Raw genomic sequence first — 15,042 nt, forward strand, 5'->3', positions numbered from 1 at the left:
GCGGCGGGGCGAGGGATGAACGGGGCAAGAACCTGGGCGGTAACTGGAGCCGGGCAGGGGCTGGGGCTAGGACAGGACAAGATCAGGGGCAGAGGCAGGGAAAGGGCAGAGAAGGACCGGGACAGAGATAAGACAGGGGTAAGGACAAGGATGGGACAAGGGGAGGGACAGGGTCATGGGCAGGACGAGGATGGGGGCAGAACAGGAGGACAGGGGCAGGACAGAGACAGGAATTGGACAGGAGCAGGAATAGGACAGAGGCAGGAGCGGGGATGGGGGCAGGACACAGAGGCCAAGGCACCCCCCGGCCACCTGAGGATCCCTCCTGCAGGCCTCTGTCCCAGGATCTGGCAGCCCCTGGGGTCCAGGTTGGAACAGGAGCAGCTCTGAGGGTCTTTTCTTTGTCCTGGCTCGTGGAAGGGAGACCTGCAGCCCCCCTCATTTTGGGGGGTCTGCTTTGCATTGAGCTGTTCTCCTTTGCTCACTGCTCCTGTCACAGTGCACATCCATCACTTTGCAGCCATGCCAATGACTTGCTGAAAGCCAAGGTGGAGTTGTTTCAGAACCAGTACCACAAGATGCAGCTGAGCAGCGGAGACCTCCCACAGCACGGCTCCCCACCAGAGCTGGTACCCGTACTGGTACGGAGTGGGGCAGATTGGGAAGAGTGACTTAACCCCAACCCCAGCTTGAAAACAGGTGTGCTGGGCCTCTAGGTGTAGGTGTGGGCTCACTCACCCTTCTGCATGCCAGGCTGCCACTGAGTGATTTAAAGGAGAAGCTAAACACATAGAGGGGATGATGCCAGGGTGCTCTGATTCTCCTCATCCCAGCTCATCCAGACCTGTGTGCATCCACAACCAGATCCCTCTTATCAAGTGCACGTTGTTCCTCTGCTATCTGAACACTAACTTACTTTCTTTGGGAATACATGAAAATGCAGCAGCAGTTGGCCAGTGCTGGTTTGGCATCTGCATTGTTGCTCAATTGTTGCAGACACGTGGCAGGTCCAGATCCAGGCTGCGCAGCAGTTCATCGGCCTACTTTGGAGCCCTGACAGTGGAGCAGAAATGTGAGCTGGCTGAGCGGGAGCTGCTGGATGTGAAAAGTGACATTCAGAAGATGGAGGAGGATTCGGAGAAGACCTTGCATGACCTCGAGGTACAGCTCTTAGGACAGCGAGGCATCCTGCAGCACTGTGGATTTTCACACCTCTTTGACTGTGATGTGATTTCATTACTACAGGCAGTCATACAAGAAGCAGATGCTTGGTGGGCTGATGTTAAGAAAGTTGGCAATGACTTTGAGGAAGACATTGTCAGAACCATCTCCAACGACAAAGGGAGCATCACAGCTTCTGAGAAGCTGCTGAGATACCTGGAGGAGAAGAACCACCAGAGGGTCAGTGCAGCGTAGCAGAAGTTGAGCCTGGTCCGTCATCTGAAAATTCAGGTTCCCATCCCCCTACATGAGCTGCCTCATATTCTCAGACTATCTTAGGAACTAATCCTGTGAGCACAGGTGAGGCAGAGCAGCAGTGTGAGGGCTGCAGTGCAGGTGGAACAAAGGGAAAGCGCACAGTAAAGCATGGGGCCTGGTGCTCTGCCTCCTCCCAGGCCCTGCTGTCACTCTCTAATCTGTTTTCTTTCTTCAGGATCTGATGAGACAGAAGCTACGCTTAGAAAGCAATTTTCTCAGGAGCTACAAGAAGAAGCTGCAGCAGCAGCTCAGGCAGGTGCGTGCTGCCTGGACACCCAGTATGGGACGTGGGCAGCAGCACGCTGTCCGACATTTCTCTTTAAGGCTCAGGTTTGCAGCCAGGCAGATAACCCTGTGCTTTAAGACTGCTTTCCCCATCAAGCAAAGCTCTTTTATTTGAGTCTGAGCTTTGGTCAGCACTCTGCAGCTCTGTTTCCCTGGGCTTGCAGAAGGAGCAGGTGGGAGACGTGCTTCATGAGGTCCACGCAGAGCTGCTGCAGGTTAAGAAAGCACAGTATGAGGAGGAGATTGATGAGAAGAACAAGGAGCTGCAGCAGCTAAAGCTGGCCTTAGAGAAGACCCAGATCCTCGACTTTTGGAAGGTGAGTGAAGATCCCAGGCCCCTGCTTGTCCTTCCTGCTATTCCCCATGGTCACACATGAGCTGACCAGCAGCTCTTGCAGCCTTCCCTTCCTCAGTCCAAGTACTCCAGTGGCTTTGCAGGGACTGGAGATTTGCCAATGCACCTGCTGCCAGTGTCCTGCTCTTGTGTTCCAGAAAAAGCTGCACAATGCCATGGAAACATCTACAGTTCTGATGAAAGACATCTCCCAGAGGAAAGAGATGCTGGAGAAGATCGAAAGAAATACTACTCTTGTGAAGGAGGTAAGAGAACAATTTGGGAATCACTGAGACTTCACTTGAGAGGACTTTTTTTTAGGCCATAGCTATCTGCATGCCTTGGTGGGACTGAGAGTAAGTCCTGGAGCTCCTATTGCTGTGGGTGGGGATGGGCAGCTTTGTCCCTTTGTGGATTTTACCCCTCCAGGATCCATCCATTGCCTTCTTGAAGTTCTCTTTCCTTGAGGTTTTCACCAGCAGTGTCCTTCCTAGTGAGAAGTAGCACAGATGTCACAGTCTGGGGACATGGAGGCTGGGCCACCACAGCTCTGGGCAGCCCCCCTATGGGATGGAAGCAAGGGTGGGTACATCGCATCGTGTCCCTCCTTTATCCTGCCCTGTCCTTGCCCTCTGTCACTTTTCCTCCTGCAGCAACAAGCCAAAGAGGAGAGACTCATTGGGTGGCTGCAGAAGCAGCTGTCAGACTACAGCACCCCTCCCGTGATGAATTACGTGCAGACAATGATTGCTGTTGCTGACCTGAAACAGAGTATCAAGGCTTGGGAGAGGAAGGTGGCAATTGCTGAGGTGAGGGAGATGGGGCCAGGAGAGGGCTGGGTGCTGTCTCCTGCTGTGCTGCTGCAGGTAGCACTGGAGGCTCTTCCTGTTGCCTGCTCCCCACCCCCAGAACAGAGACTGAATTTTAACAACTGAGCTTGGAGGTGAGGATGCAGCACGTAACTTGACAGGCTGCTCCATCAGGCTGGGCTCATGTCGGAACCCAAAGGGTGTGTAAGAAGAAGGGGACACACAGTGCCAGGGACGTGTCTGGTTGCAGCACCCCAGCCAGCCGATGGCTCCCCAGTGCTGGTGGTTCTCTTTGATGATCTCAAACATTTCTTCCTCGTCTGTATCTTGACTGTTCCCTGGTAAGGAATGGCTGTATCTGACAAAGAGCCAGCAAACATGAGTTCATGGCAAAGTTGCAAGAACAGTGTCTTTGTCTCTGGCCCTGGCACAACTCCTGCAGCCTGGGAGGAGATATGGAGATAAGAGAAGAGCATTGTCAAAGCCCAAGGGCTACAGTGAGCACTGAGTGCAGGTGGGAGCAGGGTGGGTGCAGGGGAATGCCGTACAGCAGCTTTCTCCACAACATATCACTGCTGACTGAACTCATGAAGATCTTCTCCTTTCCCCCCTTGCAGATGACCTTGCAAAGCCACCAGAAAGCATGGAATCAAGTCAAGATGTCTGGTAACCTGCACCTGCCTTGTGTGATGCTTCAGGGCAAGCAGCGGAAGCTGCAGGGGGAGCCAGCCTTGTGGGGAAATGTGCTATCAAATGGGTAACTGTAGCACCCTGAGAGGTGCAGGGGGCTGAAACCACTTGTGCATGAAATGATAAATTAACCACAGCTCTGTTGTGAGTCTATCTCTTCAGTCAGTCCCAGTGCAGCTTCCAAGTGCAAGTTGCTCTCGGAGACAGGAAGCATCTCCTCACTGCAGGAGATGTAAATCCCAAGTGGCCCATCCTTAGATGAGTTTGGGGATTCGCTTTTCATGCGTGGGGTTGAAATCACCTTCCTGAAATATCACTGCTGCCTGTGTAGAGGTTGTCATTCTGTGAGTGGAGGCTGCAGCTCAGCTTGTACCCTTACAAAGTGAGGAAGACATCTACTGCTGCCCTCTCAGTTGTGGCCAAGATCCCTGCTGCAGTGGGACACCAGGGCATACAGGAATGGCCTGTAGCACCTCATGCCACTGTCATTGAGAATGGCTTTCAGGAGCCATATCTCAGTTCCTTTAGTCTGGCACATCACAGAGTTTCCAGGGTTACCTTTTAGGAGAAAAAGCAAGGTTGTGTTACAGCAGTCCCACTGCTCTCACATCCCATGGAATTCAGTGGAAGCCACAATTCCTTATTTTTTGCTCTGTATCCAGATGGAGTTTTTCATCCTTGGTAGATTCTTCCATACAAAAGACAAGGTTGTTTCAAACTTGGGTTGTATTGCACACTGTGTGTTGTGTAGAAGGAAGGTAGGTGGCAGCTGGGTTCTGAGCAGGGCAGAGAAGTAGTGTCCACACAGAGTCCTTCAAGCAGGAGATGATGTATGAGCCATGGAAGTATGACAGCAGTGTCAGAGGGGCACCCAGGGCCAGGCTGATCCACGGCAGCGTGTTACGGTAGCAGCCATCAAAAAGCAGTTTTGGCAGGCAGGAGAGTGAGATCTGTCTGGAAAAGCAAACAGCAGTCACTAACAAGGGTCTGCTCGTGTGGTTGTACCATTCTCTAAGGGGCGAGCCTGCCCTTGGCTAATGGACAGATCCATAATGCATTTGTTTTTCTATTATAAGGATGAGAACTCAATTTATTTCTGATGTGTGCCCTTGCCAAAGGGCTCTGTGTTTGTGTGCTTCATAACAGAACAATTAAAAGCCCCATTAATACTAAAATCTTAGTGGGCTTGCATAGAAAGGAGAAAGAAAGGGTCATCCACATAGAGCCAAAAGTGGCTAAATTTAGAGGCGCATCCTAGGAATGGAAAGACTTTGAAATTATTTTTAAAAACCTGAAAGAGATGAGATAGGAAGGATTATAGAATGCCACAGGTTTTGTGTTCAGAAGCCATCGCAGTTGGAGAGATCATTACATGAAGGCAGTCTGCTCTCGGACAATACTCAAAAGCTTTCAGACCAGCAGCAGGCTCAGTGCAGCTCGGTGACAGAGCCTGACCTCACTGGACTGGTTATGAAACCTTCTGGGCTCTGGTCTCATTTGCTGAGAAAGATTTGATGGGAAGGACAAGTATAAATGGCTCAAGGATCTAGTTGCTGTTTTCTCACCTCCAGAGAATTGAGGAGATGTTTTCCTGACGGACTTATATACAAGGGGTGCTTGCAGGGCTGATGGACTTACATACAAGCATGCAGGGCTTTTTTTTCTAATTTTTTGGTGACAGAAATGAAGGATGCTCTTCACTATACATTAAGAATTCCATTGCCAAACAGCACTTAATTCTGAAACCAGCATTTGCAGTCCTGCCTCTCTTACTTAAGCCAGAAGGTCAAAATAGATGGTTTTAACTATTATCCTTAAGCTACAGTCCGAGGGCACTGAAAACAAGCAACTCATTTGTTTTCTCCTTTTTGGATGCCATGAAAATAATTAAGCCATTTAGAATCTTTAAATTTATTTGGCTTCCTATTTAGGTAGCCTTGGGAGCCTAATTTTATGTATTGCTTTTCCAAGCTTGGCAGATGAGGCAGACAGCAGGTCTACATTTGTGGCTTTGCAGTCACTGGCAGAGTGTTACAGATGTTTTCTCTCCTGAGCACATAAAAGGCTCAGCACTGACTGTGGTCGGGCAGTAAAACAGCAGCAGTAATGACTTGTGTCCCACGTAGTGGCTTCCAATGGTGACAGGTGATTGTCTCTCTCCTGGAGGCTTTTGGACTATAGAACATGATCCTTCCATACCTTGCTGAATTGCACATGAGACACTGTAAGTACAGCCTTGCAGAGGCACTGGTGAAAGGAAAGATATTCTGCCTATTTATAGATGCCAATAAGATCCAGCTTCCAGGGGATCTCAGCATGTTTTGGAACCTTCCTCCTTCCCAGACAGGGCCTGGGGATGCTAACAGCCTGGGCTTCCTGGGCCTTGCCCACATTCTGGGTGAAGGAGAAGCACTAGTGATGTAGTGACTCATGCCCTCTATTTCCTGCAGTGAAACATCCCAACTCCATCCCTCCCTCGAGAAGAGCCAAGGTTCAGCTTAGCAGGACCAGAGTGCTATTTCTGAAGAGACCATTCCCAGCAGCACAAACTACATGCCTACAGAAAGTTTGAAGCTTTTAATTTAATAAAGTCATTTCATGTCTGTCCGCATCCCGATATTCTTTTGAGACTAAGCTAAAATACAAAGCTTGCTCATTCATGACTTCAAATGTCAAGGTTTAATTACATACAACGCCTCAGAATTAAACTTCAAACCAGAGCAATTTTTTGAACCATTCAGAAGACAGATATATCCAAACCAGGGGCTGGAAGTGCTGCAGAGCCCAGCTGCTGCTCATGGGTGCTGCATTCCCCATGGTGACAGGAGGGGAGGGCTGGCTGCAGGCTCCAGGTGAGCCTCACCTGTGCATGGCACCAAAATTCCCTTTTAAATCTGTGCTGGTTAGAAAGAACCAGAGCAATTGGCCCATCAGGGTGACAAATGTCTGCCAGGTGACAGGTACCAGTGCACGTCGCTTTGTCATCGACTTTCATTTCATCTTCCTGACAATGCTTTCAGCAGTGAAGGAGGATGAAGCACCCCAACAACACATCTCCTAATGGCACTCCAGGGACAGTAATCTTGTAGTTCTCTTAGGTGCTATATCTGTATTGAAAATTTGCATTTAATTTAAGCTGTCTTACTAATTAATGATTGGGATTTAGAAGACGATGGCATCTTGCAATATTTACTGGCCCCAGCTCTGGAGCAATGACTCAGCAGGGAGAAAATTAGCAAGTTTTGAAAACTTGAAAATTATGAAGAATCAGACATCAGGAGAAGACTAAAGAAAATCTCAGGTCCGCTGAGAAAAAAATGGATACTTCTGAGCCAGCTTCGTGACTTGTAGGGTCCAATTCATTATTTTCTAAGACATATTGTTGTCAAAGCTGTAATTTAGCTCATAAAATGTTTGTTGTTCTAGGGATAATAACATGTCCTGGGGTTAATGGGTTCTGTAACCTCCCATGTTTTGGTTATTTTTAAAAAGTAGTGGTTGGCAGCCAGCTGGAGAGTGCTTTATTAGTAACATCCCCAGAGAGCAGACAGCCTAACACTTGATATCTTTTGGTTAGAGGGTACAGCAAGGACACAAAGCTCCTCACTGAGCCCTGGAATATGAGAAGATAACGACACAGCCCCAGACGCGCAGTGCAGCATCCCCACTGAGCACTGCACTGCCACAGAGCGATACTCCCATCTCAACATGAAATATTAGCAAGTTTGAATGTCTGGTGATTGTTACATTTGAAAGCAAAGGTCTGTGTTTTTGACTAATGTAATGCTATCTCATCTTTTCTGAGCCGCTCCAGAGAGGTGCACCAGCATATGGTCCTGTGTGGAGCCAAGACCTGGACTTGATCCTTGGTTCTGTGGTTCTATGTCAGATCACCTTTACCAGTATCACATCTCACTTAAATATCCGTACATATACACCAGGGCAAAACACACTCCTTTGGAGCATTGCACACCCAATTTCTCTTTTAGGTAAACACATGCATCTTCTGTTCTCTGTGGAAATACACATCCTAATCTATCTGAGTTTAACTTTTCAATATGTTCTTTTTCAACAGAAGAATTTAATTATATATATGGTAAGCATGCATCTAAGGAATGCATAAATATACAATACACGTCTTTATATATGCAAATAGTATGAACATGGAGAAGCTTTAGTGGCTAACAAGCATTGAAGTATAATGAATTCATTCACCCCTAAAGAAGTTACTTTCCTTAGTCAATTGCACTGGAAAAAGGAGTTTGCATTACAGAAATCCAGCAGAGGTTAAAGTTGTAAGCTTCACAGAGAGCCTCCTCGTATCTTTTTTTCACAGATCCATCTCCTTGTATGGGGACGAGAATGGAAACAAGGAAGAGAGGCTAATAGAGGCTAAAATAGTATTGGTGCAGGATTATGCATCTGTCTAAAATAGGTAAGGATTTGATTTCTGGATCATGTCCATACTTTATTTGAGTAATTCAAGTGTCTGTTTCTGAAGAAACAGTAGTGAAAACAAAACTTATGTTTACTCCTAATATGAGCACTGTATATTAGTTACAGTAATATATACTATTGCCACCCTGTTAGTAATGTTTAGTGTCTTTTCAACAAGGATGTAAATGGTAATCCTAAATGTGAGGTACTCAAGGTGTGTGGTCATTTCCTGAAAGCCTTACCTTGTTTTTATCAAAGTGTTTTATCAAGTATTGCCCAGTGAACTTGACTGGCTCAGTTCAGAACCCACATTCAGCCATGCTGCAGGTGTACCAAATTATACCCGCACAGCCAGCAGGGGTTCTTGTATATTCTTCATGAAGCTAAAGCACATCACCTAGCAGCCTTAATGGGAGCTAAGCAGCAGCACACACTTTCTGTAAGAAGCAAAAGGCACCTTAACACCAGTCCAGGTGAAACTGCTGTCTCCAAGTTGCAGAAATTTTGTAAGGCAACTGAGGCAAGAGTGCATGTACTGATAACAAAAGACAAGCCAGATGAAATGATTTGCCACCTACAGCAATAGACAATAAAAATAATCTTTCTCTCTTGGTTCAATTCCATTCCTTCTGGGCAGTTTGAATATAATCCAGTATAAATGTGGCAACTGTATTTATAGAGGCATTTACCTTGGCTTGATTTGAAGTATCCTTTTGCAGGCCAAGCACCACAAAGTTTTAAATATAACATTAATATAAAAGGTAACAAATAAAATGGTTTGTATATAAGTAAGTTCACAGACCAGTAAAGGACAAGGAACTAAGAGTAAACTGCAAACCTATGTGGGTCTATGGTGTGCAACGAGATAATTTTGGAACTGAGAACATCAGAAACAGTGCCATTACAGGAACATGGCTGACAAACCCAACTGCTGCTCATGCTCCCCAGCCCCTTCTCCAGGCATGAATGAAATCTGTTGCTCTGTGGCTGTGACAAACGTGTGTGCAAATTGCTGTTTTAAGTAGTAAAACCCTAGCTGAGTAGACTAGGCAAACACATCTACCTCAAACATGCAGTGCAGACATGGTGCTGAATGAAATGCAGCGTTACCTGCAGTGAGTATAACCAACCTGATCCTCCTCTGCATACAAAGGCTGCAGCACTTTAATTATCTCCTTAGAATTCACTGAAGGGCTTTGCAATCTGCTGCTCCTGGGCTAAACAGAAAGATCTTATCGGGAAAAAAACAAAAAGCAGAGGGACAGAAAGAGTGCTTGTGCTCCACAGAGCATGCTCTAAAGTGTAGGGTGCTGATGACATGGCAAACTACCAGGTTGGCAAAAGGCCTTAACAGCCATCATTAGATAGGTGCTGTGATGTTGTGGCACAAACAACAAGGTGAAAGATGCAATTAGAAGGTTAAACACTCTGAAATTGCAAGGTAGAAAACAATGAGCGATAGGGAAATCTTGCCATGATCAGACGACTGGTAGACAGCACACCGGTTTTCAGCAGAGGCGTGGAAGCAGTGAAGTGTTCCAGAGAAGGGGAAAAAATCATTAAAATCAAAATGCAACAACAGGAAGGCTGTTACTCTTTGGTGGCCTGGGTAAGGTACTCTGCTGTGTGAAGAGGAAGAAACTGATCTAGAGCTAAGGCAGTGGAGCTGCTGGGGGGTACCATTAGTGGTGGGGCCCTCAGCAGATTCCTAGCTGGTGCTTTTCAAATATAACAGTCTGAAAGATATGCAGAAACTCAGCAATAAGCAGGAATGGCAGAGCTGTGTTCAACTGTTGTACAGATTGGGTACCACTGAAAAGCTTTAGGTGCAGAAGAAAGCAATGAATAAATCATGGGAGATAAAGCTCACTGAAGTCAATAAGAATCTTGCAGCCCATTAATTTCAGCAGGAAGTTCAGGGATTGAATTGATTGTTGAGATTGGGCCCTAGTCCACCTAGAACCATCCTAAAGATTGGAGGGCAATCGGCTGCCATATAAGTCAATGCTCAGAGGTGCCATGCAGATCCTTTATTCCTCCTGAACAGCCATTTTGTACATAAATTGCAGTGTGGTGGTTGCAGGCCCAAGAGAATGGTGCAGCAGCTGGTGGGTGCTGTGTGGCATTGCAGGGGGGAGAGGAATGGGCAGACAGGGAGGAGGGGAGGAAGATGGAAGTTTTCTCTTGGGGATGGGATGGTTCTTCCTGCACTGGTTTCTGGGGAAGCAACATGGCTGCTAAATACTGCTGGAATTTTCTCTCCAGCTGTAAGAAATGCTGTTTTTTTCTGCTCAGCCCAAATTAAAGTTCTGATACACAAAAGAAATACTAAGCACAACCTCCATGAAATCCACTAGGTTTGATATTGGTATTTTGTTTGATAGCATTTCAGTAATGCTATCATGAAAGACAATAAATAATACGAAACAGATTTTGAAGGGAACAGAACAGGTTTGCATTTCCAAACCTCCTTTGTTTTGTACTGCAGGATGAACTATCCAACAAACATTTATTAGACTCAGCAAAAAGATACTGTCAATTTTAAGATATATTCTGTAAGTAACTCAGGCTGTATTTTCTGCAGAAATAAATAAAACAGACCTGAATGTTATCTCTAGCAATGATATCAAGCGGAATATTCCTAAAGAAAATAAGCTATATTTACTCACATTTGTGAACATAGTTGATTCATGAATATTTAGCAAAATCCACTGAAAGAAGAATAGAGAGCAATTAAGGTAAACCCAGCTTTGCTTGGAAGGTCCTGAAAAGCGACACATTATTTTGTGTCTGCTCTCACTGTCAAAACTCCCTCTTACAAGCAGGACAAAACAATGGCAGCAGGACCATGTCCTAAGTCTTCTCCAACTGTGAGACAAAGGCACAGAAAAGATGAGCTTGTACATATCAACAGAGAAGAGCATCTAAAGCACATCCAATTGCATGAAAAAACTGCCCACCAAGGTGAGCAGCTTGCAGAGAAAACTGCTGCTTTACTACAGTGAGGGCTTTATGAAAATGATGCCATATTTTACTGGAAAGGAAAGCTTACTTCTTAGTCCTCAGAATCTTTGAACAAAACTTTTTGTTGTTCTCAGCTTCCACTGATGCTAGCATGAAGAATTCTGTAGATATTCTGGAGATTCTGGACAAGCCTGATGACATCTACCAGGAGACACAGCATAGAACTATTTGCAATAACAGAGCTACAAAGTTTTTCTTCTGCAGGTCTCCCAAAGTACTCTAAAAAGGTACAGCTTTTCACAGAGGATAGGAAAATTAGACCCAGAGATGCAAAGGGACACCTAGCAGCACATAAAGTGAGACAGGCAGCACTCTGATCCCAGTGCCTCCCCCTTCCTTCCTTTACACTAAGTAGGCACTGCAGTCCTCATCTTTGGAGTAACCATGCTTAAGAAGAGGTTAAGTACAAACGTGACAAAGTGTGCCATTTCGTAATGCAGTACGTAAGCATTAAGGTAGATGCAGAAGTGGCTAAGTTACAAACTGCTGCATAACCACTCTATATGTTAGAAGCTGAGAACTGCATCCCAGCAGTCCTATGACAGCCGAATCCCTGGATTTTAGTATTAAAAAACAACGACAGAAACCAATATCTGTTGAATTCGTGCCAGCATGAGATAGAAGAGAAATATCTTCAAAGAAAACAAGAGTAGACTTCAAATCCTTCACTGATTCCTTCACACTAAAGTCACCGTGTCCTGAGGCATTACTGCGCATCTCCGCCTATTTTGTGTTTAGATACCACAACCACCACAGTGTTTTCAAGTGCAATTAACTGGCACTGAAATTGCTTACTCTGCAGCCATAACATGAAGGTCTAGGAGGCTGGCGTGCATCCCAGCACATTACTCACTCTAATACAAGTTGTCAACATCTTAGTGCAAGGACTTTTCTCGTTGTCTGGGCTTCAGAGCATCCACCGTGCACACTGCACTGCCCACAGACTGTGCTCAGCCTTGCCTGGCAGGGCCAACAGCTCTGTGATGAGCTGCTGGGGTGGAATTTAACGGGTCCAGAACACTGCAGGAGATGAGAAAATTCCATTCACATCATCCCAGATCCTTCAAGAGCCCCTTTAAAGGTTAATGATCAAATCCTAACTTCTTTTCAAATAAAAAATGGGAGAGGAATTACAAAGGACTGTAAGAAATCTCCACGCTTAGCAAAATATCACTGCATTATTTGACAGCATATTTCACAACATGCCTGTGTGTTAAGGCAGTGTTTGACATGCAATTGGAATGTCAGCATCCAAAGAAAGACATGACAAGCTTGGTGTGAATCTCATGGTTCAACACAACCATTGTTACTATTCAAGGCGAGTCTCAGAAGTTGACAGATTTAAGTGCAGTGCCATTTTCTTACCACTTCAAGAAGCCTCTTAATGATACAGCTGTGTCTGCAGTGTGAATTTCTTGGGAAATTGTGGGGGCCAGGAGAAAGTAGTACAAGTCTTAGAGAAAAGAAGTATCACACAATTTTCCCATGCAATCTAGTGAAAAAAGAATCTGCTCTAACATTTGGATCCCATGGGAGCTGTGTCAGTGTGCATCTTGTCACGATTTCACGAGCTGTAGGTTTGAAAGAGATGGCAGTCACCATGTTTTTGAAACTCACTTAGATATATCAGATGTAAGCAGAGCCTTATGCAGAGCCTTGTGCTTTGTGAGGACCATTCCTGGCCTACATGCCATGCACATCCACCTGTGGCTGCACAGAACCATGACCAGCACTGAAACTCTACCGTAAGCTAACATCCTGTAAAAGAGCAAAGGTTTTAAGCTTCTATCACAGCTACAAACATGGTAGTAAACAGATGACAATGCAGATGATGCCAAGTGCAGGATGGCAATATTGATGGAGTAGCACTGAACAACACTGAGACAAAAGACAGTGTGACTACACTGTATTGATGAAAGATGCCTGTTGGCTTCTTCAAGATAGAAAGAACATTTTTGATGTTAAAAGGTGGGGCTGTGAAGTTTGTTCTGTATCTTTGCATATCCTAGGTGTCCATGTGCTCATCAGATTAATAACCTTGATCTAAGGACAAAGCTGGAAAAGCCTCAAAAACTCCAATTGCATGGCGTAGAAGATCGGGTTCTCTGCGTTTGTACATCAGACTGACTGACTGCAGCCTTGTCATACCTAGCACAAAATGTTTTGCAATGAGTAAGGGTACAGCGCCTCAAAGTCTCATGCTAAAAAGCTGACATGCTCTTTTTTTAGTGGAATTCAGAAGATAACCTTGACTCTTACAATAAGAAGGGAACTGGCAACCCAGCAAAGACAGATTCTAATCCAGATGCCTTTTTATCAGGGTCTTCATCTCTGCAGCTGTAGATCAAAGAGGTGTACTTCATGCAGACACCATTGCTAGTCTTCTATAAAGCAGCCTGGCTTGCTCGTTGACCTGTAGGTCTGTGAGATGTGCATTACACATTCAACCCATGATGAAGAATTTGGGATTTTTTATTAAATGGCCACCTACAGTTAGATTGTTGTTTAGGAATCCAATCAAACGCCAGGGCTTTCAGAACACAAAAAGCTCCACTATTCTTGGGGAGCCCAGCTGAAGGGATTTTTCAAAAATGCAAATTAATTTTGTCAGTGACCAAAATGGAATGATAAAACAATGTGTCTGAAAATGTTTCCAGGAACTTCATGTGCAACTCCACATGTTGCAGCATTTGTTAAGGAATCCTACTCTGTTGACAGAGAGGAGGTAAGTGCTGCAAAAGGACAAATATGCTTTCAGGTTCAGTGGGTGCGTGCTCTGCTCTGACTGCCCTCCTTCACTCTCTCTGGAGAGATGGCTGGAATGTTCTGCTGCTGCTGACAAAAAAAGAAACGACATAAGAAGCAATCATATGGTTTCAGGAGAACTTGAGGCCACACACCTGTTCTGTGTGGCTGAGGCCACACCAGGTGATTTCACATGATGGCAAGGTGATGGTATCAGCATGAGTTTAGTATCCCCTTCAGATTTTGCTTTGATCCTTGGTCACTGTCTTCTGGGTCAGTTTAGAGAGCCTGGATCTGATGCTGACACTGCTGGGCTGATACAAAATGAGATCCTATCATGAAAACTTCTAATCCCCTTTGAAATTATGGGCCCCCCAAAATACTAATAGAATAACCAGAGAGCAGGACTTTGTTGCAACATCATGTGCTGCATTAAGAAAGAGAAGTTACAAACCAGAATAAATAAGACCTGATTAAATAGCAGCATGCAGTATGGTATTCAAATAAAGCTCAGTACCATCTTAACACTGCTTTCAACTTTGTCTAAGGTGGAGAGGAACTGAAATCGTTTTTCTCCATTAACACTGTGACTTCGGGGCAAAAAAGGTATCTTCTCACACTCAGTTTGTTATCCATCTTGATTTAGTCACATTGTGCACACCCAGTTTTTAATTACAGGAGCTAACATCTATTTTCTGCAGAATTTCTGCTTCATTCAGTCCGTAGAACAGAGATGCAGAGGAACTCACCAGACTGAGTGACTTCTACTAGATTCAAGTCAGGGGCAATAGACCTAATCAAAATGCATTTTTCAAGAATAGCTCTGTGAGAAAGAATGGCAGAATCAAACAATGCTCAAGAGAAAACAGAGCTTGCAGACTGAGCAGACTATTATTAAGCTAATAAGAAAAGTAAACAGAGAGGTCTGGAGGAGAGAAGGGGAGGAATTTAGGCATTTACTTGCCCTGTCACTGTGAGGTATCTCTGTAGGCACCAGGACTGCAGTCCTCCTTCCCTTAGAGTGAACTATAAAAGTGATAAGATAACACAGACGCTATAATTGGGATTGCAAACCGTATTTCCAATAACCAAAATGAAAATAGAAGCAGATCTAAAGTTTACAATGCTTTCTTTTTTCCACCAGATGTCATTTCTTGCATGAATTCCTGTTATCACATGAGATTGGATTCAGCAATTTGAAAGAAATTCTTCAAAGTCACAATTAGACATGTAGCGAGT

General features: G+C 45.2%; 1 protein-coding gene across 4 annotated transcripts; it reads left to right on the forward strand.

The window, feature by feature from the left end:
• The first annotated feature begins 29 nt into the window (after window positions 1–29).
• Window positions 30–6,202, forward strand: CCDC113 (coiled-coil domain containing 113). 4 transcript variants are annotated; one of them, XR_004161196.1, is made up of 9 exons: window positions 37–641; window positions 997–1,161; window positions 1,246–1,401; window positions 1,655–1,735; window positions 1,929–2,081; window positions 2,257–2,364; window positions 2,752–2,907; window positions 3,008–3,421; window positions 3,525–3,609. XR_004161196.1 is itself a non-coding variant. In XM_010717836.3 (9 exons), the coding sequence occupies exons 1-9, from the start codon at window positions 273–275 to the stop codon at window positions 6,097–6,099; spliced, it is 1,380 nt and encodes a 459-aa protein (XP_010716138.1). In that variant the 5' UTR covers window positions 38–272; the 3' UTR covers window positions 6,100–6,202. The 4 variants fall into 4 exon arrangements, 2 of the variants coding, with proteins under 2 accessions (XP_019475310.1, XP_010716138.1); XM_010717836.3 differs by lacking the exon at window positions 3,008–3,421 and adding an exon at window positions 6,048–6,202 and having other exon boundaries at window positions 38–641; window positions 3,525–3,664; XR_004161195.1 differs by having other exon boundaries at window positions 30–641; window positions 2,752–3,421.
• Window positions 6,203–15,042: the final 8,840 nt, after the last annotated feature.

This window comes from Meleagris gallopavo, chromosome 13 (assembly GCF_000146605.3).
Source record: "Meleagris gallopavo isolate NT-WF06-2002-E0010 breed Aviagen turkey brand Nicholas breeding stock chromosome 13, Turkey_5.1, whole genome shotgun sequence".
In the NCBI taxonomy this organism is placed as follows: domain Eukaryota; kingdom Metazoa; phylum Chordata; class Aves; order Galliformes; family Phasianidae; genus Meleagris; species Meleagris gallopavo.